The sequence below is a fragment of the Hippichthys cyanospilos genome, chromosome 10 (genome assembly GCF_059441005.1).
Source record: "Hippichthys cyanospilos isolate Australia breed blue-spotted pipefish chromosome 10, RoL_Hcya_1.0, whole genome shotgun sequence".
Taxonomy (NCBI): Eukaryota; Metazoa; Chordata; class Actinopteri; order Syngnathiformes; family Syngnathidae; genus Hippichthys; species Hippichthys cyanospilos.
Window position 1 is genome coordinate 11,923,063 of NC_142378.1, and position 24,321 is coordinate 11,947,383.

The 24,321-nt window shown below is 39.4% G+C and overlaps 3 protein-coding genes across 5 annotated transcripts in view; all 3 read right to left on the reverse strand.

The window, feature by feature from the left end:
• Positions 1–908: 908 nt before the first annotated feature.
• Positions 909–16,874, reverse strand: LOC148417086 (low-density lipoprotein receptor). The gene is made up of 13 exons (XM_088424843.1): positions 16,735–16,874; positions 15,735–15,860; positions 14,846–15,226; positions 13,521–13,640; positions 12,417–12,542; positions 9,341–9,512; positions 7,605–7,820; positions 6,349–6,467; positions 5,925–6,064; positions 5,685–5,826; positions 5,392–5,583; positions 3,948–4,093; positions 909–1,885 (listed from the first exon to the last, which is right to left on the reverse strand). Exons 1-13 carry the CDS (start codon positions 16,844–16,846, stop codon positions 1,856–1,858), a joined length of 2,022 nt encoding a protein of 673 aa, XP_088280969.1. The 5' UTR covers positions 16,847–16,874; the 3' UTR covers positions 909–1,855.
• A 981-nt stretch (positions 16,875–17,855) lies between these two features.
• On the reverse strand, positions 17,856–19,180 carry ndufa7 (NADH:ubiquinone oxidoreductase subunit A7). The gene is made up of 4 exons (XM_088424856.1): positions 19,104–19,180; positions 18,876–18,925; positions 18,401–18,538; positions 17,856–18,067 (listed from the first exon to the last, which is right to left on the reverse strand). The coding sequence occupies exons 1-4, from the start codon at positions 19,152–19,154 to the stop codon at positions 17,980–17,982; spliced, it is 327 nt and encodes a 108-aa protein (XP_088280982.1). The 5' UTR covers positions 19,155–19,180; the 3' UTR covers positions 17,856–17,979.
• Positions 19,181–20,075: 895 nt separating this feature from the next.
• Positions 20,076–24,321, reverse strand: part of LOC148417088 (microtubule-associated serine/threonine-protein kinase 3-like) — a 41,056-nt gene continuing 36,810 nt past the window's right edge. For all 3 annotated transcript variants that reach the window (XM_088424839.1, XM_088424838.1, XM_088424840.1), the window contains one exon: positions 20,076–23,677. In XM_088424839.1, coding sequence (XP_088280965.1) covers positions 22,620–23,677 — 1,058 coding nt within the window. In that variant the 3' untranslated portion in view covers positions 20,076–22,619. The remainder of the gene's footprint in view (positions 23,678–24,321) is intronic.

Here is a 24,321-nt window from a genome sequence, read left to right on the forward strand (position 1 = left end):
CAGTCAGCCATTTTTTAGGTCGTTTAAGCAAAACAATACAGAACGTTTGGGTAAATACTGGGTCACTCATTTTTGACCGATAATTGGTCCCATTTTTGCATTTCATTATATCTAGGATCGATGTTTGAAATCTGTCCATTTTTTGTGTTGTCCCATGAAAATATACAAACAAAAAAAATAGGTGTACGGTACGCCCTTTATTGTTCTAAAAACATGAACTAAAAATGAATGCATCTTTAACAGTGTCGGAGTGTCTCATTTATTTTTATATATTTAACTTTTATTTAGCCAAGTAAGCCAATTGATAACATTCACTTCCCTTGCAAAACTGACCTGGAATCAGGCAACCGAGTAAGCAAATGAAAACAATAGCAAATACAAAATTAAAATAAAATATTTCCACTGTGTGCTTCAGGTTATATTTTCAATATTGTAACCATCGTTAAACACATTTTGCATTTTATTTAATCCCCTAATTCATCTTTCAAAAAAACATGACATTAGAGATTCAAAATGTGAACAAAGCAATCCTAGATGACTTTTGGAGAGAAGCAGGCTTACATGGTTGACTGGTCGCAGCATGCTAAATTTCTGTTTGCTTTTTCAGATGATCTTTATGTAAACTAAAGAACATAAACAATATTTGAGGTGTTGCAGAAGAGACCTTTTAAGTTGCACGTATTAGATTTTAAATACCTCTCAATTTGTTTATGAATCCACAAGGAATCAGGAATAGAGAGTGGTCCCAAGAGTGAACCTAGTGGCACCCCACAAGACGTCTAACCAAGGAACTTTATAGCTTCAAAAAAAAAAAAAAAAACGAAAGCAGAAGGCCAAATTTTCAGTGAACAGGATATCATGTCATTAAGAGGAAACATTTGTATTATAAGGAAATGCAGAGAAAGAAATACCTTTGAGAAATATCCATTTTATTTAGAGATGTATTCTTTACGGCCAGTTTCATACATAATGCAACAAGAAAAGTGCAATGGCACAGATGTAAATAAAAACCTCTCTTTTAATAAATAACAACACACAGCAGTTTGTACCATACTGATATCTGATATCTTATTTTTATGTTTTATGCAACTTCAACACGCCAATCAAACCCTCGAAAATACCAAACTGAAACATCCCAATCAAGTTCATACAGAGGAACAAAGCTGGTCTTTGCCCTCGCCAAGTGACATTTACACTTGACATCAAACAAACCAAAAAAATACACAAAACAATACACACTTAGGAGTTACAAAATGCTCAGTGGCAGATTGGGTTGTTCTATTTCAGCAATAGAAATAATTTATTAATTTCAGAACAAATTATGAATACAGTGCTTAACTCTCTGGATTCAAGGCACAATCACTTTGTAGAAGTTATTAAAAATAATTCAAATGGGAAAAAAAAACACTTGTAACAATGAGAAAGCAAAAATTTAACCATTTCAAGTATCAAATGAAGATAAGCAGGCATGTCAGTATTGAATGAAAAAGCTTTGCCTACATCATAGCGACTGCCCAAACACTGCTGGATATTTTTCATCTATGAGCTTAAAAATAAGTCTTGAGGTAACTTCTACTACTAATCTAAGTGCAAGGACACAGTGCATAGCACTTTTAGGAGTGACCAAGCGCCACCGCTCTCAACATGTGGAGTCACAAGAGGTGAAAATATTCCAAGCCAATGTGCGAATGACCTTCTGGCTCGTCAAACCTCGAATCGAAAACTAGAACCGGGCCACAGCCGAGCGACGGGCCGGTAGGCGCGCCGCCTCGCCGAGCGGGGTGGGGTGGGCGGGTGATTGTGCTAATGGGGGGCCAAGCCGTCGGGCCATCTGTGTCACAGCCAGTGTCTTCAATCAACTGTCCAAGTCCAGCTTAAGAGTTTCCTGGCAGGGGAGAGTGCAAGGCTTAGTTGACACAGTGAACCACATTAAGTCTTTAAGACTGCCGTGGAAGAGTCTAGCTGTGTTTAGGGGGACGTTTTGTAAGAGAAAACGCTCTGCTCGCTTTTGGCCAAAATCAAAGTGGAATTTTGCATTTCTGGATGGTGGTTGACATCAGATCTTAGGATTTCCAAGTAGGAAAAACATGTTTAATCAATCCAGGGTCAAATATGTTTTTAATATAAGGGTTTAAGGTTAATTACTGTCTTACAATGCGCCGCAACATTTGGTGAAGGTTTAAACCACAGGTGTCAAACTCAAGGCCCAGGGGCCAAATCCGGCCCGCCACGTCATTTTATGTGGCCCGCGAAAGCAAATCATGTAAATTTCCATGACCCTTGCTAATCTCTGTTCCAAAACTTTAGCTTGTCGTGTATAATGAAAAATAAGGTTGAGATGTTTTTGGTTTGCTCTGTTACAGTAATGTAAAAAATAAATGAACAAACTAGGCTGCTTTACTTCTGATTTGAAAACAACTAAGCCATCAATTTGTTGTGTACAGTAATAATACTATGAGACAATTTAAAATCGACTAGGTTTCCTCAACATATCGGCCCAATGAAGGAAGTTCTCGCTACAAAATGCCCCGCGACAAAAATGAGTTTGACACCTCTGGTTTAAACCACATAGGATCTCTGTTATAAATATGTTCCAAAAAAAATAACACAATAATCTTGTGTTTGTTCCTCCAGTGTCTGGTTTTTAAGTGGAATAATTAAGACTCCTGTATTAGGGCTTTTGGTAGGTCAATAATTCCTAAAATTACTGATTTTGATGCAATTTAATTTCTGAAGCAATACCAGTTATTCATTATTAAACCTGGACTGACTAGTTCTCATTTTTTCATGTCTAGTTTTAGACTTGTCAGTTCACTCCACGAATTAGTTCCCAAGCTTTAACAAAAAAAAAAAGAGAACCTTCCAGGAAACATCTGCAATCTGCTCAAGAAAACGATACTGGAGTTTAAAAAAGGAAGCAATGATTGTGATATGCCTGCAAGCATTTTAAACTGGATGATGAAGTTTAGTGTTAACTTTCAGTATTGACAAGAATTCTGCACATGATCTTAGATGTTCTTTGTATTACACAGAGATGTGTCAGATGTTGTTCCTGGAATTAGCTCAACATCAAGCAAGAAATCATTCAAATGATAACATACTGTACTGTATATACTGTAGTTGATATCTCCTGTATTATAGGGGTGGGAATCTCTGTTCTACGATTCAATTCGATTCCGATTTTGGGGTCTCAGATTCGATTCAGATGTCGACTTTTTGATTTGATTCGATTCAGCTAAATCGGATTTCTGCTTCAATCCATAGATGTGCAAAGAATCATCATACAACTTCAGTTTGCTTTGCAAAACAGAATAACAGAGGGAGCCAAAGTGTCAATTTGTTTTTTTCTTTATCTTTTTACATTAATTAAGTTTTGGTTTGTAAGGGTCGTGCCTTTTTCCAAAAACAACATGTGGGCAATTACTACTCAATTACTATAAAAATATAAATATATATATATGCCAGGAAATAACCTGAATATTAGGCAGGTTAAGGCCCCTTACACATGAACAGTACAGTAAAAGTATACATGGGGAGTGTGTGTCACAGAAGGATTATGGACTATGACCAATGCCATGCCTTTGTTCCCCGGGGAAAGGGTAGGGACTTTTGTTAGGTTGGGTATTTATATTGTCAGAGAACATAAAATTCAGTGGTTCTTGAAAGATCAGTCTAAATGATCTAAAATGACTAGGAACATAGAGAAAGGTGCTTTGAAAACGCGTTAATCGTATTTTGATTCCTTTCAAAGGGGAGAATTAATTGGATAGAAGAAGAAGAGGAGTTACGTGCGGACTCACAGAACACACTGAAGTCGGCAGTCAAGGTACCACGCACTGCTCACATGGTATCAATCAACACTTTGGTGGTGCGCTTCCAAATATCTAGCAAGCTTATGTGAAGTGATATTCTTCCCATAGGGCATATGTGTGAGTGTGTTGGCTTGCCTTGCTCAGACATGCGCGCTGACCCTGGATGAGAGGGTCTTGGGACTCTTTGAGGGAGAAGCTTTGCACTGTCAGATCCCTGGCGGGCCGGAACTCCTGTCTGCACCACCACAAAACCGTCCCCACCAGCAGCACGCTGAGGAACACTGGTAGAAACACGAGTACACGCTTGACATGTATGAAACACCTAACTTTTCCTCCTTGAAGTGCGCAAACATTCAGATTGTGAAAAATACGAATCAAGAGGCTGCCCTACAGAGAGCGGACAGCGTGAAAAGCGCCACAGAGGCAGCACGGCTTCTTCTTTCCCTCCCTATATTTAGCCTTGAGTGTTCTGTGTAATCAGCTGCACGACAGCTGCATGAATGCGCCGTTACATTTGGCGTGGGGAATATTTATGACTCAGCTTGGCAACCGTGGCAACGGTTTTGTCCCGGCTCCATACCCCAAGGAGATCAATTTAACACAGACAGGAGCGAGTCTTGTTTTAAATCATCAGCCACTATTTGAACGATGCAGGGGAACTGATAGGATAGCGGTAAACAAGCGACTTTATCCTAAAAGTGAATTGGAATAACTTTAACAAATCTTTTCAAATGGCACGAGATTTTCACAAGGAGGAGAGTTTAGCTGTAGTTATCAAAGCAACACCGCTCAGTTTGTGTTGGTGGACCAGCCAGGATACCGCACGTTGCATTAGTACTAGCATGATATTTGATGGGGTGTAGGTTTCAAGCTGTGCGGTTCAATTCCCAAGGAGGTGCCATAACCCAAATTTGTCAAGTTGGAATGCTTTATAGTAGGGACGTCCGACACCACTTTTTCCAGACCGATACCAGTGCAGCTGTTTCACTCATACAGCGTGCCGATACCTCTAGTTCTTTTGGTACATAAAATGTCATTTAACACAGCATATAAAAAAAGCATGAATACAGTGTTTTTTTCTGAGGCAGAGGATTCAAACTACCACACTATGGTAGCAACTACTGACAAGGAGGACTTGTTCACTATCAGATTTGTTTTTTGCCATTAAAGGTCTATTAAAACGTATTCATCCATTTTCAAAAGTTCACATCTTGTCAATAATTATATTGATAAAACTATTTTCCATGTTCCATTGATACCTCGAAAAATACATTTTGCCACTTCTTGACTGAAAATGACATCATTTGTGCTCATGTCATGACCAATCACAGATCACTTCTTTTCCGGTTGCTCTCATTGTGCAACTACCAGATAAAAAAAGATAAAAAAAAAAAAGTAGTCTGTCACTAACCTGCGGGTACTATATTAATATACACTTGTAAACCATAAATACGAACCAATCCAATGAAAAATCTAAGTATGATGATAAGTGAATGTGTCGTCTTGTGGCACATAATATCTTTGGCTGCACACCTAGTAACCGGCATGTTGGGACGCTCAGAAAAACAGAACTCCTTACCAATCAGCGATAGGATTCCAGCGAATTCAGGATCTGATAATCGTGACACTGGAATGGTGCAGGAAATAGCAGGGACGCCTTGCGATCCGTTGCGCCCCATCCCGGCGCAGTGGAAGCTGGGCGTCTCCGGAAGCAGATCAACGACACACGCGTGCGTGCACACCTTGCCGGGGTTGCCGCACACGGCGCTGCCTACGGGCAAGTGGAACACATTGTCAGCGTCAAAGTAGTGTCGGGTGTAGGGCCTCCAGTGGATGGAAGGCAGCATAAGAATTTTTATGGATTGCCCTTACTGTTTGGTTGAAGAACAGGCTGAATGACGGCAATGGCGCCTGGCGAGGAGATGTTCGTCACAAGCACTTGGAGGTGGCTGCCACTGTGCTTGTTGGCTCTGCAGATGGAATGTGTGTCTTGGTCACTCCAGTATACAAAACCCTAAAGCAGAAGACATAAGGTGCAACAAATAAATCTAAGTTTTGAATGGACTGCATCCTTATTTATTTTTTTCCACCTTTCCAGTGTTATCGCTTTACCTCAAACACCGCCAGACCAAAAGGCTGATCCAGATAGCCATTTGACTCAACCACTGTTTTGCGGTGCCGCCCATCTAGATTCACTCTGGAGATGCTTCTCATGCCCCTATCAAGCCAGTACAGCAACTCGCGAGGCATATCTAGGACGGAGCACCGGATCAAATGGCAACTGTTTGAATCATCAAAATGCACTCATGTCTCACGAGCAAGAGGGTTAGGGTTTTAAATATTATTTTTTAAAAAGTCCATGATATGATGCAGTGCAGTTATACACTCCTACAAACATACTACAAGGAATAAAATAATCAAATTAGTACACTCCTGATAGTTGCAACGAAAACTGGGCACACTCATTCACACTGCATTTGCACATTGCATTTCTTTTCCCTCACTGCATGACTAATGCATCTGTCTTTCAACTTACCCAGCGCAAGAGCAACCGGGTGGCGTAGTAAAGAAGCGACTATAGTCGTCATATCCTGGCCGTCCATGGTGGCCCTCGCAATTTTTGGTGCGTTGCCACACTGGGCCCAGAAGAGCACTCTGGAAAATAAATGACGTATGCTACTCATTAAACTAAGTTATTCAGCTTTCAGGTGAAATTTCAGTTAACCTAAAAAGTAGGTTGAGTATAATAAAAAAGGGGAAAGGTTAAATTCCTAACGTGAGCTATAACATATACAGAGCAACTAATCAGAAAACAGAAATGTTTTCAAAAAAGGAAGTCAAAATAATGAACTGAGATTATTTGGTTTAACATGTGCGTAATCTCTTAAATGGAGATGTGTCTGAGTCCCGAATTTGGCAGTTACGTTCAAACTTTCTTGAAATGAGAGTCAGCAAAAAATTGTCACTGTCGAAGCCTGAATGAAGTCTTTGTACTAACCCTGATTAGTATTTGGAACTTTTCATTATTGCCTTCACATTGATTTAGGACCCAGTTCCAGCTAAGGAAAAACAATAAAATAAAATAACCAAAGCGGGAGGATAGTCAGTATGGGTTTGCAATGCATACCATACCAAACAAGTACCTTTCAGAATTGGGGTCCAAAAAATATCTGTGCTGGTTTCATCGTATCATGACACATTTTCCCACATGTGTTTCAAAGCTTTCCTAATTGTGTTTTTCTTTCTTTGCAAGATAAGGCTCCCGACACGATTAAGATAAGAGATGTTGTCACATGAAAAAAAGGCCGGGAAATGCCAGAAATCCCTTTTGGCTTCCTCAGTGTTGCTGTCGGCAGTTTTGTTCTCATCTTTTCATCAAGTTTGGAGAGATGTCCAATTCTTGCTAATCTCATTGTTGCGCCATAATTTGTATCCGTGCCTTCACTTGTTTTCCATGATAAATTCAATTCCATACAATTTCTTTTGCACCCCTCTCCTGGCATGCATTTCTGAACAATGAGATCCTCCTGATGCAGTGATATCTTAATTCTGAAAACAACCACATGCCCAATCACACAATAAAGAATTTGTTGATCTTAATGTCACACTAATCGTGGAAAACGGTTCTGAATTAATTATTGGTCTCATTTTTAAATATAACCCCAACAATTGCCATTTCACAGCAGAGCTGTGTATTTTTTTTTTAAATGCACTATTCAAAGTTTTAATAGCCACGGGAATAGGCTTTTTAAAAAAAACAACAACTCAAATTGGAACAACCATCCTTCCTACCCATGAAGAGGGTCCACTGTGAGTGCACAAGGCTTGTCCAGTCCTTTGAGGAGCTGACGCTGCTGGGAGCCATCAAGCCAGCTGACATTAATGGAATCACCTTCCAAAGTGGTCCAGTAGAGAAGATGGTGGATCCAATCCACCGACAAACCTGAGACGGAACCGGGAACTTTCAATACCATTGTGGTGTCCTGTGATTCTGAACTTAAGTGGACCCTGAAATAAAAAAATAAAATTAAATAAAATAATATATATATATATATATATATATATATATATTACTATTATTAACTGTGTATTTAAGATAGTGATCTGCAGATAAAGCTAAAAATCATTAAGAACACTTGGTGAGTTTTTAAACATTGACTATTTTTTAGTCCTGTATATGATTGATTATTGTGCTTTGACAGTTTACAAAATGTGCTTTGATTATTACTTAAAGTAATTTGTGTGCTTTGACGTTAACCTGGTTTTGGCTTTAAAAAAATCTGTTAAACTGCCATTATTGGCCAATTTTCTAAATTAGTGCTTGATTTTTATATAACGCGTTTACATAAGGGCGACACGGTGGCACAGTATAGCTGGTCAAATTGTCAGTTGAGGAATTAAGAGTGGATAAGAATGAATAAACTCAGGCTTCTTCATCAGTTTTGGTGATGTTTAGATTATTTTTTTTTACATTGTTGTGCAAACAGTCTTTCAAGTTTTTAGTGTACTTGCATTAGCACTGTCTGATAATTACAATTGTGAATCTAGGGGGAAAAATGTGAATCTGGGAAACTACAAAATATAAGAATTTACTTTCTCACAGCTGTGTACATAATTCCAAAAAGTCACGTAGGTTTAGTGTTGTGGATAATCGTTATACCTAAACACATTCAAACTACATCAAGCTTTCTTAGACGATATATCAAAGTTGTAAGGCCACAGTGACTGCCACTTGTGTTATCTGCTCGCCATAAATTCAGCGTATGAGCTGTCAGTTGTCAAAAAAACAAAACAAAAAAAACATCATTATTATTATTATTTCTTTATATGACATAATTATTTTTTTCCTTCTTTTATTTTAGCTTGGTAATTACTTTCCTCTTTCTCACCCTTCTGAACTTTTGGCACATTCTGATCTCACTGATTAAGTCTGCTTTCTGTAAACTCTTCTCCAAGAGATCTTTGCAAAAGATATATAAATCTCAATGGATCTCTTCCTGGTTAAATAAATGTTTTAAAAAACGCTGGTGAATTTAGATTATTGCAAAGCGTACCCCCCACTTCCAATTGCGATTACAACGTCATCAGCGACTAATCTGCTTTGGCTCGCCATTCAACATACTGTACACACAAAGCACTTCGATTTTATGCTTTGAAATGCATTTAAAACATTTAAAAAGGGTGTTCTAACATATAAATGTGTATTTTAATACATGTAGCCATAGGAGAGAGGTACAATCTCATCCATGTGTTGAAGGCTTGTTCTATGATAACTTTGATCACAATCAATACAGTCGCCTTGCACAACATAACTGTAGACAAGAGAGTGCAGATATCCAGGCTTGTATGTTTGCTTTCATCTACAGTCACTACCGGGTGTACGTTGGCGAATGGATTATGAGAACTCCCGCTGTGTTGACAATTGGATTTGACTCGCGACGCTTGTGCAGGAGTTTCCTTTAACTATCAATGCACACTATCAGATAACATGTAGGTGTGTAGTACACTCAGACTCTCCACTCTGTTACCTGTAAATGAACCCCTGTCCTGGCTGGACCAGGTAGAGGGTGTCGTCAGAGGCCAAGGCCGTCACGGGCCCTGGTCCTCGTACATGGGAAGACAACGTCCTGGACGCTGCACCGTCAAGGTCCATCTCAACAATTCCTTCAGATGTGGACACAAGCAGCTGGGCATCGACCCCTGGAAGGACGTCTAGGGTTAATGAATATGAACCGAACGATCCCTCTATTTACAAGAGCTGGCTCAAACAATCTTACTGGTAATCAATATTTAGCCAGGAGGAAATGGAGACTGGAATACTGAAGTCCAGGTAGTAAAGTTGATTGCTAATGTTAGCTAATAGTTACTGGAATCATGATAAATAAAATGGTAACCAAACCTATAAGGCAGACATTCGGTGAATAGTTTCAACGAGAGGAATAGAATTAAGATTCAAGAATGTTATTGTCATATGTATAGTATTATTATACCACGCAATGAAAATCTTATTCTGTTCACTTCCCCGAGCACAATAGTGGAAGTAGTAGTAGTAGAATCAAGAGGCCTTTAACGTTGCATCAGTTTGGAGCTTTATTTTTGAATAACTGTATTTCACAGGATAAATATAGTCAATGCTCAAAGAAAGCAAATGGTGTGTGAATCTAAAAATGCATTGTTTTGATGATTCTACACAAATTCCGAGATTTTACTCAAATACAGTCAATACAAGCTTCTTAGAAAGTAGAAAAAGTAGAAGTTGAGTTGTTCTGGAAAATTGTGCCATTTGTTTTAAAAGTGTAAATGTTTCACAAGTCTAATACATGAAAATAAGTATTGTACATGTACACATATTTAATATTTATTTATTTATTTATTTATTTAAAGGCCTGACTGATGATATTTTTTTTTGCCCATGCCAATTTTGGGGGAAAAAAACAAACAAACAAGAACTACCGATTAATTGACTGGTTAATTTTTAAAATGACAATGAATAAAAGAGCAATTGTTTCCTCCCAATGCATTTTCAATGTCATTTGTGCAACTTTTCACTATTGACGAGTCGGACTTGTACTTATTCCCGGTGAATAGCAGGGGTCAACAGGAAAGACAGCATTTAAAAAACAACAAAACCAACTTTCGTTTTTGGTTTACAGATTGCATTGCGTGGCACAAAAATGAAATTTTAAGGGCATGAATTATTATTTTAGACTTTTGTATTACTGGTACTTAAATGAGTGTGTGTGTGGGTGTGTGTGTGTGTTTAAGATTTATGCCTAATTTATGTCACTATGTTTTTATGATCTTTTTTGTAAACCAACTGAATAGGTTGTGTACATCATGGTGAGCTCCAGCTTAATTCTTTGCACAGTTTCCTTGCATTGCTCGCTGTACGAATCATTTTGAGTAGTTATTATACATTTGCCATGATAGTACATATTTGCAGCAAAAATGAGTGTTTTCAGCTTTGGTGTGCGAACAGCTGATAAGGAGACATCGACAGCAGAGCCCCTGGGAGGTGACGTCTGGACCTCTGAGCTCCAGAGAACGTGAAGATTGATAAAGGATTCTTGCTAATATTAACACATAAACAAGTATACTGTCTGCCAATTTTACATGTAATCAGATGCCTCTGTATCATATAAAATGGGGGGTGTTAGAAGTAGCGTTGGAGAACGAATGTGCAGTGAACAAATAAACGCTACACTCAATCTCCCTCTCGATCCCACTCGAGAAAATTATGAAACTGAGTGCCTTTGCTCTCTTTATTGCCTAATTATTATGAATGTCTATTTGGTGAACCTGACACTCGCGTATTCATTTAAAATTTAAGATAGAATTTGTTTTGAAGAAGGCAGCCCAACAGAATTACCTCATCAACAATTTTCATGACATATGTCTAAGAACGCAAGGTGATGAAATGATTTATGAGTAATAAATAATAGCACTTTGTATGCATTGGCTGTAAATGGTTAGAGAACATGAAAATATTTGCCAATTATTTTTGGAAAATGTTCCAAGGGCCATAATTCATCAGGCTCTAATTAAATCATTTATTTATAACAGACAACTTCTGCATTTAACGTTTCAAATCTCCATTCATTATTAAGAAAAAAGAAAATGTGTTTAATGTATAATATTACCAGGTGTTTAATTTATCTATATGCTCATATGTCTTGAGTGTTCAAATGGTGCTCAAACCGTTGCTTGTCTAGTTAAAGATTTGAGAATAGCTGGATTCAGGACCAAATAAAAAAAAAATAATTCCTGGACCAAGTGGTTGACTGTACCGTTCACGCGCCACTGCTTTTGTTTATGAGTACAATGTCCAATATTCACCTTAGTAAAGCATGATCTTAAAAACAGATTTCAAACCTCCATTATGACCGTTATCTGGAGGTTTAAATATCCGTTATATGACAACAGATGGAAAAATAGTCAATGTACAGTACATTCATTTTGACCTTTTCTTTTTTTTTATACTGTTTAAATAAGTGACTATAAAATCTGTGTTAAACAAATGTCACAGGTGTAAAACTCAAGGCCCAGGGGCAAGATCCGGCCTGCCACATCATTTTATGTGGCCCTCCAAAGTGAAAACTCCAAAATGAAACCCCAGCCACTACTGCAGCTTCGATTCTATGAGCCTTCTACTGCGGTTTGCCTTATATGAAAACAGTTTTAAAATAGGCCACTAATTGAAGGTACACCTCATAGCAGGGAAAATACAATAAATAATAGTTGAGATATTGCAAGATTTGTTGCTGTAACTTCAACAATAAGTCAACAAACTCTTATCCTTTACATCTGATTTCCAAACAACTAAGTCATCAATTTGTCCTTTTAAAAAAAAAAAAAAAACGGACTTGGTTTTCTCATATTGGCCCAATGAGTGAAGTTGTACCTACTAAATAGCCCGCAACAAAAATGAGTTTGACACCCTTGCTCTATGTCAAAGGTGATGACATAGCCCAAATTGTAAACATCAGTGTGCTTTTGCCTTGGAACTCTTCAAACACATTTTTTTTCCAGATTCTAGCTTTCTTTTCCATGAGTTGCAACTTTCCAGGTTGACTTCCCAGGCGAGGTGAGATATGCGCCGCTCACCTTTGGCCTTGCAGTCTCTGCCGGTGGGGGTCAATTGATATCCGTCGAGGCAGTCACAGGAGAGGCTGCCGTTCGTTTGAATGCACAGTTGATCGCAAAGGTCATGCTCCAGGCACATGTCCAGCTCTGTGTGAGCAAACAGAAATGTTCCATCAGGATATATTGAGGTAAAGTAGCCTTCACTGCTTTGGAGGGATATTATGTGTCTGACACTTCCGACAGACTCGTTAAACTAAAAGTACAATATACAGCAAAATATTACAGCGAGCCCCATTACACTGCAGCTGTGTTCATGCCCCTACTATACTGATGATTTTTAAGCAATTGTTTTACATGCGTTTTTTAAAGTATACGTGAGCAAGTTTCCGAGTTGCCTGTCGTCATAAAATTAATCTTGATGGGAAGCGTTTCGGTCTTTTGAAAGTGAATCAGTACTATTTTTGTCTGTTTTAGTAGGTCTTGTTCAGAGCAGTGAGAATATTGTATATTGTGTGTTAAAGTAGCAGTTGTTTGCATATTTGTAATTACCCTCATATCGATACTAATTTCCATCTTCGGCATTTCACATTACGTAAGCATTAGCATTAAGATAAAGGTTTTTCGTTTGAGAAAATGACATGGTTTTGGTCGACATTTGAGTGTTTAAACTCACGATGTTTAAAACTCTTCATTTGTTAGCTTTCCATTAATATTTAACTGAGGGTGATGATCACACTGCTTATTATTTGAAGTGCAAAAACAGGTGCTTAAAAATACATGTTTGTTTAGAGCGCGTTTCACTTAGTTTGACGTGTTGAATATCTAGGAGGGTTAAAGCTATTTAAAACAAAATATTTTATTGTGTGGTCTTAGTGCCAGGATGTTTCATAAATAAAAGGGAATTCCCTGTATAATGAACCTCTATGTCTTAAGGATGCATATTTTATAGTTATGATCAAGTAGAGAGTATAAGTAGGATACAGTATTTCCAATTTTCAAGGAGCCTTGAATGCAGCAGCATTACTGAGTTACGATGAAGTCTACTGAGAACGCTGTCTATTAGGCCCTCAGAAAGTAAACATGGAAGAAAAAAGGTCCATGTATAGTTTTTAGTGACGAACACACCTTCACAATGAGTATTCCCAATAAGCCTCATGTGGTCAGGACATTCACAATGGAAGCCCATCCCAGTGTCCACACAACGATGAGAACAGCCTCCATTATTCACCAGACACTCATTCTGCTCTGCAAGGACAAATGTTACATCATCAGCACTTTCAGGAAGTACTATTGTAAAAGGAGGAAAGATTAAGTGAGGTCAGAAGAATAAACAAAATAACCACTTTGTTTCTTGAACAAGGAGGATCTGTCCCATTTTATTGCTGTGGTAAAATGTGTCCATGAACCAGACTTGAAAATCAAGTGTGGCATTTGTACTATGCGTGGTAAAAAAAAGCGAGGGTGTCAGTAAAATTTGCGACAGGGGTGAAGAAAATGTCGCATAATGTACGACGAATGAGTATTGTGCTTTAACACCTTTAACAAAGGAAGAAAAAAAATCATCAAACATGGACCAGGAAAATACTTTTAGGGTTCAATAGTGCCGTTTCTCCCACAATGACTAAAGGAACACCATTATGACCTAATACTATACGTTCTTGTTTACTTAAGCATATAGCACATGGTAAGGCAATTATTGTATTGTGCAACTATTGTATTGTTAAATTAGTAATGTACTAAATGCACCAATCATAGGTGGGCATCACAGCGTGGCTGCAGCGCCCTCTGCAGGCTGCCATGCAGGAATGGGAGGCCAAAATTTTAATTTCTTTAGATTTATGCAAGATTTGAATGGTAATGGTTTTACAATGAAGGAAATTAGTCGGCTAATAATTTTTGCAATACTGTATTTGATCTTCTGTGGTCTTATAAATGTTGGTCAGTAAGCCCCCCAAAAAGATTTACTGTATTCTTTTCATGTGAATACATAAGGCACCACATCGGCAGGAGAAATACTGTTGTGTTTGAACCATTTGAAAGTAGAAATGGCCTCGGTGGTAGAGTGCTAAGCACGTCCACCTCAAAGTTCAAAGTCCCAAGTTCAAATCCAGCTCCCTCTGGGCTTCCTGTGTGGCGTTTGCCACGTTCTCCCTGAGCCCACGTGGGTTCTCTCAGGCACTCTGGCTTCCTCCCACACTCCAAAAACATGCATGGCAGGTGTATTGGACACTCTAAATTGCTCTTAGGTGTGATAGAGTGCGTGAATGGCTGTTCGTCTTTCTGCCCAAAGACTGCTGGGATAGGCAGCAGCGAGCCAGCGACCCTAATGAGGATAAGCAGCTACAGAAAATGGATGGATGAACGGAAATTGACTCCTGAGGGAAAAAAAAAATCAACTCTATATATGGATTGCCTAAGAATAGAACGGATCGATAAAGGTCTTCTCTTACCACAATTGTCCTCGTCCCTGGCATCCAAGCAGTCTGCTTTGTTGTCACACCTCCAAGTGTGCAGGATGCACTGGCCGTCACCACAATCAAACTCGGACGCCTCACAAGAGGAAGCAATCTGTGGGCTGACTCGCCTCAAACCACAAAAATCACGATTCTCATCCCGCCCGTCTTTGCAGTCCACTTGCCCATCACACAGCCGGCGCTTGTGCAGGCAGCCGTCGGAATGCCCGCAGGAAAAAAGGCCGGCGCCGCAGCTGGGACAGGAGCTCTCATCACTACCGTCGCCGCAGTCGTTCACGCCGTTACACAACAAGTGTGAGGGTAAACATCGTCCGCCGCTGAGGCAGGAGAACTCGTCCTTCTTACATCTCAGCTCACCTGAAGGAAATCTTGGTCAATACAGCTAAAACTAAATTGCACAAAATCATTGAATAAAAACCTTTAAAGGTTTCACAACAGTTAACTTATCAAAGCAACTAGTTTGCATTTTCTTCAACAACAATTATAAATATAGCAGTGTGACAACAATTAGCCATCTTTGTGAAATTTTCTATCCATAAGAAATGCATTCTGTATACGCTACTAATTAAATATAAAAGGCGTCACTGTCTTTCTGTATGGGGCGTTCTAAAAGCAGAAGCAGATATTCAAACAAGTGAGGCATACTTGGAGCCAGTAGATTTAATATTATTGCTTCAGCAAGCACCTTTGGAATTCATCTAAGAGGATTATTAAACTTTTACTCCCGCAAAGAAAAACACATTTAGGGAAGGAGTATGGCACAAATGTAAATGTTAGTTTGTTTGATTAATTTGCAACTGAGCACTCTAAACTCTGAACATTGGTTTGTGTGTTTCCAGTGTCACCCTGGCAGGATCACACTCACCACAATGTTGCTCATCTGATCCATCGTCACAATCGTTGTGTCGGTCACAAAGCTTTTCGCTTGGGATGCACGAGCCATCTTTGCACCTGAACTCCAGTTGCATGTGGCAAGCAGGGAGTGTATGACCTGAAGCACCACAACAAACACTCTTTTTATTACATGCATGATCTCACAAGATAACTCCAGTCAGACAGTTTGTCTATTTTATGGATGTTTATTATTAATACAAGCACAACTATATGTATATGTAGAAACACAAGACTGTTTAAGCATCAGATACGTTGATTATTATGAATTGTGATTTTTTTTTTTTTAACTCTAAGCTCATCTGGTATTAGGAGATGTTAGGAAGATGAGAAATCATCCATGCACTTTAACTCTTTTTAACCTATGCAAGTCGTGTTCATAAATGTGCATACATGACAGATGGTGAAATATTGGTAATTTTGAGGGGAAATTATGATTGATCATAAAAAGGGGACTCGTTTTTATTGCCATGTTTTGTTTGGTGATGTGCTATTCTGAAATGCCTTAATTTAATGTGATAGTTTATATTTTTTCTTAAAGAACAGTGCAGTACACGTTTCACAAATTCTGACAGTATAATATGGACACAGAAGTACAAAAATACATGCAAGTCAAGTATTGAGTTAAAGGTCATGAGATTTGTCTTATTATTTGCCGGCCGGTCGCAAACGTTACCATCAATGCATTTACAGAAACGTAGCAATACGACACGTTGTGACGTCAGTAAAGACGCTATAGCTAAGTTTGCACATGGCATTTTTCTGCAAAAGCAAATAAACCTTGATGTGTTTGAAAATTTGTGTTGATAACAGATAAAATGATTATATCCAAACCACATTTACTTCAGTTAAAATAGCACATTCATTCAAACTGACAGGTTCCCGTAATTTTTGTACTTCAGGAGCAAACCTACATGAAAAAAATCGCACGAGCAAAGAAGTGCACAGTGTGCCCCAACGGTCGAAGAACTTACCTAAAAAGTGATGCTGGGTGATGCACGAAATTAAAATGAATAAACCTCCAAGGTGTCCCATGCTCACGCATGTCCTACAGTTTGGACAGTCGGCGCGAAAAGATGACGTCATGACAGCTCGCAAACCTCTTTATGGGAAAAACTTGTTTGACAACAATCTCGTCTGAAACGAGTCGTCTCGTCTGAGGGTGATCATGCAACTGGAAATGTCATATAAAGTACTTGTTGTACTTTCTGTACATGTTTACAATTGCTTTTTATTTTGCGGATAGGAATTTGATGGATCGATAACGCGTGTCATTATCAAAATCAATATAAAAGAAAAAACAGAACGTAATTAGAAAATCTATCTCCTTCGAAACATCTGCCTTTTCAGTATTGGTACGTGGAATACTATGTACAATTCTGCAGTAACATAATTAATTCCAAAATACCCCGCTACTACTTAATGTAATATTATTTCATTGTGTTATACTCTTTGTTTAGCATAATTTTGTCTTGCTATCTATATTTTATATTGATTTTCCTTGTTTTTTAGGGTAAACGTGTCGCACTCCAAATTCGTTGATGTGCTCGAGACATTTTCAGTATTTTTATATATAGTACTTGTAGTTTATGTTTATAGACTACGTCATTAACTTGCAAAATGTGTCCTTGTATTCTGAGAGCACACTCTAATATGTCCACAAAGTATGTCTTGGAGACAAATATTCATGTTCTATTTGGCTTTTCGCCTCTAACTTTCGGTGCATAATGACCTGAACCCATATTTGTTTTTGTTTTTTTCCCAGGATACATACGTTTCTGTTGAGTATAATTCACTATAGGTGTCATGAATATAAAACTGTTCAAGTCAAACGACAAAACATGTCAAAAGATTACATATTTGCATTTTCTTCTGTCTGCAAATATACACTACCATTCATACTAAACAAGTGAATTAAAAATTTGCGTGAACCAGCTTCATCTACTGGGGATGCCCGAAAATTATAGTTCAATTTCAGTTGAAATGTCATGAATCCTAAACCTGATCTGTGCTGCGCACACAGTAAAGTCTGGTGGAAACAGTGGATGACAATACAAAAGCAACAAAACAGTTATACCAAACTGGGACAAATGAAAACATTAAATCAGGTTTATTTATTACATTTCTAATGTACAAGCATGAGAAACAGGCAATGTCTGCAGGACTTCTGGGGAGCAGATGAGTCGAAAACGCTTGAAATGTTTTTTTCTTATTCAAGCTCAGAGGTACGGCTGGTCGGTAGAGAGCTCTGGTTCCTTGTACGCTGCACCAGGAGTCACTGGAAGCTTTGCTTGTGTAGCAGCTTGGCTGGAAGACAACAAATAGAGACACACAGTGACTTGTCTGGCTTTTTTTAAAACAGACCTGGCAACTATACGGCCTGTCCGCTTTTGCTGACTGATCCTCATGAGGTTGTTGAAGTCAGAATAAATCTTAATATAAGTACTTCTGGTGTTTCACATTGCTATGCATTGATATACATTGATATGCATTCAATATTATTCTGTCTTTAGTTCTTAAATGACTTCTTCTATATTGCAGTTGAAATTCCTCTTGAAGGACTTAAATGAAATTAAAATAATTGCCTGTGTGCTGAGTAAAGAGATTAATTATTTAAATGTTCTGAATGTTAATGTTTACCTCCCAGCGGTGAGTGCCTTCTGTGGGGACATGACAACTGTGGGGGGCATGGATTCTCTGCGTCCATCTCTGGTGAAGTAGTAATTGTCTGCAAATTTGTGGCTTGGCCCAACAGCCAGTTTAGGCGGTGGCTGTGTCCTGTAGGAAAAGCAAAGTCAATAATACATAGCATATACACACAAATATCCTCAAGTATGGCTAATGCAGCAGTAAAGTGATTCAGAGTTACAGTCTAGTGTAGTTGAATTTGCCATGGACATCAGGAATAACTGGTGAATGGTTATTAATAATAGTAAATCATCATAGTACCGTAAGCATACCGTAAGAAAAAAAAAAGCTCATTTGTACATTCTTCATAGTAGAAATTGATTACGATTTACTTTTCGCGAGTCTGGTAGCGATGGCACTTGTCTGCAACTCTGCACAAAAGCTGAATGCTTCATGGCTGGGAGTTTCACCAAATTCATAAACTCACCTCTTTGCTATCTCGTCATATCGCAGCTGGAGTTTACTTTGAAGGTCACGCTGGGAAAATACAAAACATTTTTTGTTGTCACCTCATAAAACTTGGCTGGCACAGACCTTCATTTACAGCCTGATTAAAGCTCTCAAACAACATATATCAGTGCATTTTAACATTCTATTCATTTCGACAGTCCTGTCTCGTATTCATCATGAGCCTATATTTCAATTACGTACGTACCCCTGATAGAAAATTTCGAAGCCTTTGAATAATTTTAGTGGCGGTCGCCATGTTTGCTGTTGTGAAGGACACGCTTCTTCTTCTGTTTAGTAAATTATTTTATTAGCACTCTTCTGACACCATGCGGCTCGGATCCTGCACTACACACCTTCGCGGCTGCACCTGCTAATAACAATAATAATAATAATAATAATAATAATAATAATAATAATAATAATAATAATAATAATAATAATAAATAATAATAATATAATATACAATAATAACAATAAAAATACGTTTTTAAACTTCAGCAGTGGATTATACCTCCCAGAGGTTAGTTATGGTACTACAACAGAAAAATAGCCTGTACTTGTATGGTGGTTCTCAAATGAAATGAGGATACATGTGCACACATACATGTACGTGAATACACCAGGGGGTAGGTGAGATTTTAACCGGATATCTGCAGATATCAGCAAACCAAGTTAAAAGTTTGGTGGAAGCTTTGACAGGGGATGCTGTTGTGTACCTTACACTGAAAAGGCGTCTCTGTACGACTTCTTTTTTTCGAAAGAGGTCTCCACATGATCTCTTTTCATCTGTGAAGCCCTTTAAGACTTCGGTGATTTAGGGCTATACAAATAAAATTTGATTGATTGAAAAGTTTTGTAATGATGGCACAGGAAAAGTACAGCTTTCTTTTCAAGTTAAAAGCAAATTGATTAGAACATGAGATAACTCATTGCTAAATTTTGTTATAGTGATTTACAAAGATACTACCGAGGTATCTACCTTTTGGAGTGGAAGCAGAATAAAATATGCCTACAGATGACAGATTGAGTTCAATAGTTATCTCATTAAATACTGAAGACATATTTGCATACTTTTTTTAAAGAAAGGTCTAAAAATCCACATTTTAAGGTGTTCTAGTAAGTTTGTATGGACCCGACTAAAATTTCTAAAGCCTAAAATAAATAAAGGGTACAACAGTTTGCTCGAAGAGAGGTACAAATTTAATTTTTTGACAAGAATACACAGTACTGGGCAACACAGCCAATATACCATGCAATCAAGTATTACAGATGTGTGCTTGTTTCATGCAGCATGCATTGAACAGGAGTCCACAGGAGAAAACGCGCACATTTACAACAGTGTGCCAATTTGCCCTAAAAAAAGATTTTTTTTGACCTCCAACTTCCATGACATCAGTTTGGTTGGGTAAGTGTTGCCATTACTGTTGTTGTTGACAGCCACAGGATGGATTAAAAAAAAAAAAAAATTCTGGTCAAATTGTTTTCCACAAACTCAATATCAATCTGAATACCATGTTTTAAACAGTGGGTACAGAAGATAATGTAAAGATTGTTTTTTTTTTACTTGACATTCTCATGAACGAATGTTTAGGGAGAATATTTTTTTTCAACATGTCTACAGTCTTTAATTTCAGGAAGTACGTGAGTTTAACAGGATTTGTGCAGGTATAAGCTAGCCTCTGTAAAGTTGTGCCAGAAAAATAATCTCTTTTCAAATTAAGAGCAAATTAACTGGGAGATGAACATGAATAGAATATTCCACTATTGTGTCCCATTACTTTTGTCCGATTCGATGGCTGTCATTGCATTACTGTTTTGAGAGGCCTCCTTTGGAACCAATACCTCGAGAAAGCTAACTTCATAACCTCTTTCTGGATCAACTAAACAGTTTGATTTGCTATTCTATCCAAAGCCAAATGCGATGCATAGGGCCTATACGTACTATGGCTTTAAAATATAAAACAGCACATCCAATCCAGAAATCAACCAGTCATTACAAAAATATGGCATTGCTATAAGCGCCTGTAAACTGATCACAAAACATTTAGCGTGTTGATTTTGCATGTAGCTTCCTGTATTCGAAAAAAAGGCAAAAACAATTGCAAAACATCTGTTACTTTTTCATTTAAGGTATGAAAGGGTCATTTCATCTTGAAGCCAAGAGTCAAAATCTGCACAATACATCAGGTTTGTTGTACACATTCCGTCACACATGCACGCACAAATCATAAGGTTTGCAATGAGGAGAAAGAATGAATCTTTCCAATAAAAATGAAAACAAAAACGTGGTGCGTTAGACTTTGGTGCGGAGTACGCTCATCAGGTGATTCATTAAATCTATTCAGACTGAAGTACACCATTATATGTGAAGGGAGGTGGAGAGTAACATTAAGAGCAAATCATGAGAAACTGCTCTGAATTACAGGCAACGTTCCTCATGGCAAACTCCTTGTGTAACTTGTCATCTTTTAACATCTTCAAACCTTATGAAAATAAACACTTATTTACATACATTACAAATACAAAAATGTTTAAACAAGCCCTGGTTGCAGATTTAACATTTCTATTTCCCTTCCACATTCGTCTGAAAGTACAAAAAAACAACGTCTCAATACATTAGTACATCATCCACCCTTGCTGTAAACTTTATACACAAATTAGGAACAGGTGAGGTGGCTCACACGTGCTTGTGTGAGGATCCAAAAGCGACACTTGTCGTATTACTTGTCGAACAAAAGAACGTTTTCAGCAAGGACTCGCAGTCGCAAAGAAGACGAGGACTTGATTTGGCTTTCGGAGATTGTTAGTGCCAAACACATGACGCGTGGATAGCAAACAGCACAGATGATCTTATTCTAAGGATATGCCTTTCAGTACAGGACTTCATGGACTGATTTTACATACGCAAAACAATGCTATGACCATGAATTCACATTACAAGAACATGGTCAGTTTGTTAACTGTCGGTGCGACTTCTGCTCAAGAAACATACAAAAGAAGTGACTAAGGTCATTTACATTCTTTTACTGTTGTCTTCGCAGGCAAATACACTCAGGAATTCTCCCGTTTTACTAATCAGCGTTAACAAGTGTAAGATTGTAAAGTTTTCCAGTCTTTTTGCATTTGATTGTGCAGTCTAATGAGGACAAGTAAAGCTCGTTTACACTTTAAAAAGTTTTCCAGTCTTTCTGCATTTGGTTGTGCAGTCTAATGTGGACAAGTAATGCTGTTGAGTCCAAAGCAAAGCAGCAAAAGGGACAAGTCTGCCGTACCTTACGTATGCACAGACAACTTATCCACAGTGTGGATACCAGGTCAAAATCCTGGGCGTTAGGACAGGTGTTACGAATGGAAGCTTAAGGTCAATAAAAAGGTTTATGGGGAGGAAAAATACATGATTGAACAATGTAACATCTAAAACAACTTCTAACACAGTTTGGTCCAACAACAATTCCCGGCATCATCAAATGACTTGGTACCACAGCAGTTTATTAAAAAATAGACATTTATAAAAAGCAAAAACAAAAGAAAAACAAAAAACATCCAGTCAAGGATACAAAAAGTTGAGCCTTGGCTGTTCAACCGTTGCGAACCTCCCTCCCTTCCGCTTAATGACGCACCATGCTTTACAATGGTAATAAATACGGTCCACAAAGCAAATACGTACAGTACAAAATTCAAGTAAAATCGGCCACATCTTCCCTCAGCGCAGGGTGAGCTGTCACTTTTTTGCATGTGCTCGTTGTGTCGTCTCCTGCTCGCACTGGGCCTTCTCATCTGATGGTTCAACTTGAGTGGAAGTGGATGCGTCCTCTTCCCGACAGCCGCTCTCATGGTGAACGGGGTCCACCTGCGGGCGGGACGACGTAACGGTGAGCTCCTGCTGGGCCTCCTCCCCGTCCGAGCACGGCTCCCACTCGTCCTGTTCCTCGCTCTCCGTCGAGCCCTGCACGGCGATCTGGGGCACCAGGGTGAACCTCCTCACCGTGGGCACCTGCGGCTCCACCTCCTCGCCGTTTTGCGATCCGGCCCGGGCCAGCCAAGTGGTCCTGTGCTGCGGCTGCTTCTGGCCGTGCGTTTGTTGAGGGCCCGGGGCGGGCGTGGCGCTCGTCTTCTCCTCCGGCTCGTCAAAGCTCACCTCCTGCACGGCTTCCTGCTTTTTAAAGGAGTCGCGGCGCTCCGAGAGGTTGAGCTTTCGCATCACGACCAGCTGCTCTGATCGCTCCGGCCCCGAGTCCCAAATTCTTTGGCCGCCCATGTAGCTGCAGAGTCTGGAGTGGTCCGCCCCCTGGTGAGAGCCGACCGTGGTCCCCTCTGCTTCGGAATCGACGTGCAATTCCCCTTCACTGTAGAAGGGCACTTCCAGGGTGTGCCTGCGGGGGGTGTATGACTTCTTATCGGCGTGGTACATTCCGGATAGTTTTTCAGCTGACTGGACCCTCTTGAGGAGGGGCGATCGAGGGGGTTCTGCACTGCGGGGCCGTACGACGTGCCGGACGATGGTTGGCGGTGAAAGGGTTTTGCCGTGGAAAGGGTGAAGTGTTTTGGCGAAGCCCGGCAGAGGTGAGGGGGAGCGCTGCGGAGAAAGCGGCTGCGCGGAGGATGAGGAGCAGGCGAGGGGTGAAGGCGGGATGTTGCTGGTTGACTTCCGCCGGCCCACCTTGGTGTAACGCTGTGTGCTCAGCTTGGAGCCCAAACCGTGGAGAGAGCTGGGCCGGATGTGTGCGGCGGGGGAACTGGGAGAACTGGAACACGGAGACGTGCTCTGAGGAGAGTTATCTGGGAAGCAGACAGGAAACTCAGACATTCTTGCGTTACGTTTAATACTAGTGACGGAAAAATGAAGCCTCATGCACCACTTTTTATATTTTTGGGGTCTTCTAGATGACACGCTTGGTTTAATTTATAGGGCCCATTTGGGGGATCTTAACTATGTTTCTTCCTCACCCTAAACACCCCCAAAGTGTTATTTTTCTTCATTGATGAATTTCTTAGAATCTTTTGCTTATTCTGCGCTCTTAGCACTGGCCCTGTCCGAACAGATAAAAATGGCTTGCGAGAGGCAATAGGAAGCTAATAGTCCCTCGTACCGCCTCAACATTGCCCCCATACCCCATACGCGCCCACCTTATCCGAGGAGGCATTCACATTTTTTACTTTCGGTTTCATTGGGAGAGGGCAGCTTTTGTACTGAGTCCATCAAGTAAACAGCAACGTTTCATCCAATAGTTACAAAGTTTTACAGTAGTGTATTGGTGAAATTGTGTGTTTGGAAGTACATGTTCAAGGTTGTAGCCTATAATTCACTCTGAACTGCTGTAATGTGTAGTGATTCTCAAGGGGACTGGGTGTTACTGTGTGTTCTCTCTCCATTTTTCTTTGCTGGCAGTAAAACGCCTGTTTTTGGCTTCTTCATTCACTGA

What these genes read in the sequence shown, in the direction of transcription:
- LOC148417086 (XM_088424843.1), bottom strand. Translation starts at nt 16,846, where the DNA reads ATGACGTCATCTTTTCGCGCCGACTGTCCAAACTGTAGGACATGCGTG. An exon ending in CCCGGTTGCTCTTGCGCTGG is followed by an intron (nt 6,065 to 6,348) that starts GTAAGTTGAAAG and finishes GCTCCGTCCTAG; the next exon opens with ATATGCCTCGCGAGTTGCTG. An exon ending in TTGGTCTGGCGGTGTTTGAG is followed by an intron (nt 5,827 to 5,924) that starts GTAAAGCGATAA and finishes CTTCTGCTTTAG; the next exon opens with GGTTTTGTATACTGGAGTGA.
- ndufa7 (XM_088424856.1), bottom strand. Translation starts at nt 19,154, where the DNA reads ATGGCGACCGCCACTAAAATTATTCAAAGGCTTCGAAATTTTCTATCA. An exon ending in TATGACGAGATAGCAAAGAG is followed by an intron (nt 18,539 to 18,875) that starts GTGAGTTTATGA and finishes CTTTTCCTACAG; the next exon opens with GACACAGCCACCGCCTAAAC. An exon ending in AAGGCACTCACCGCTGGGAG is followed by an intron (nt 18,068 to 18,400) that starts GTAAACATTAAC and finishes GTTGTCTTCCAG; the next exon opens with CCAAGCTGCTACACAAGCAA.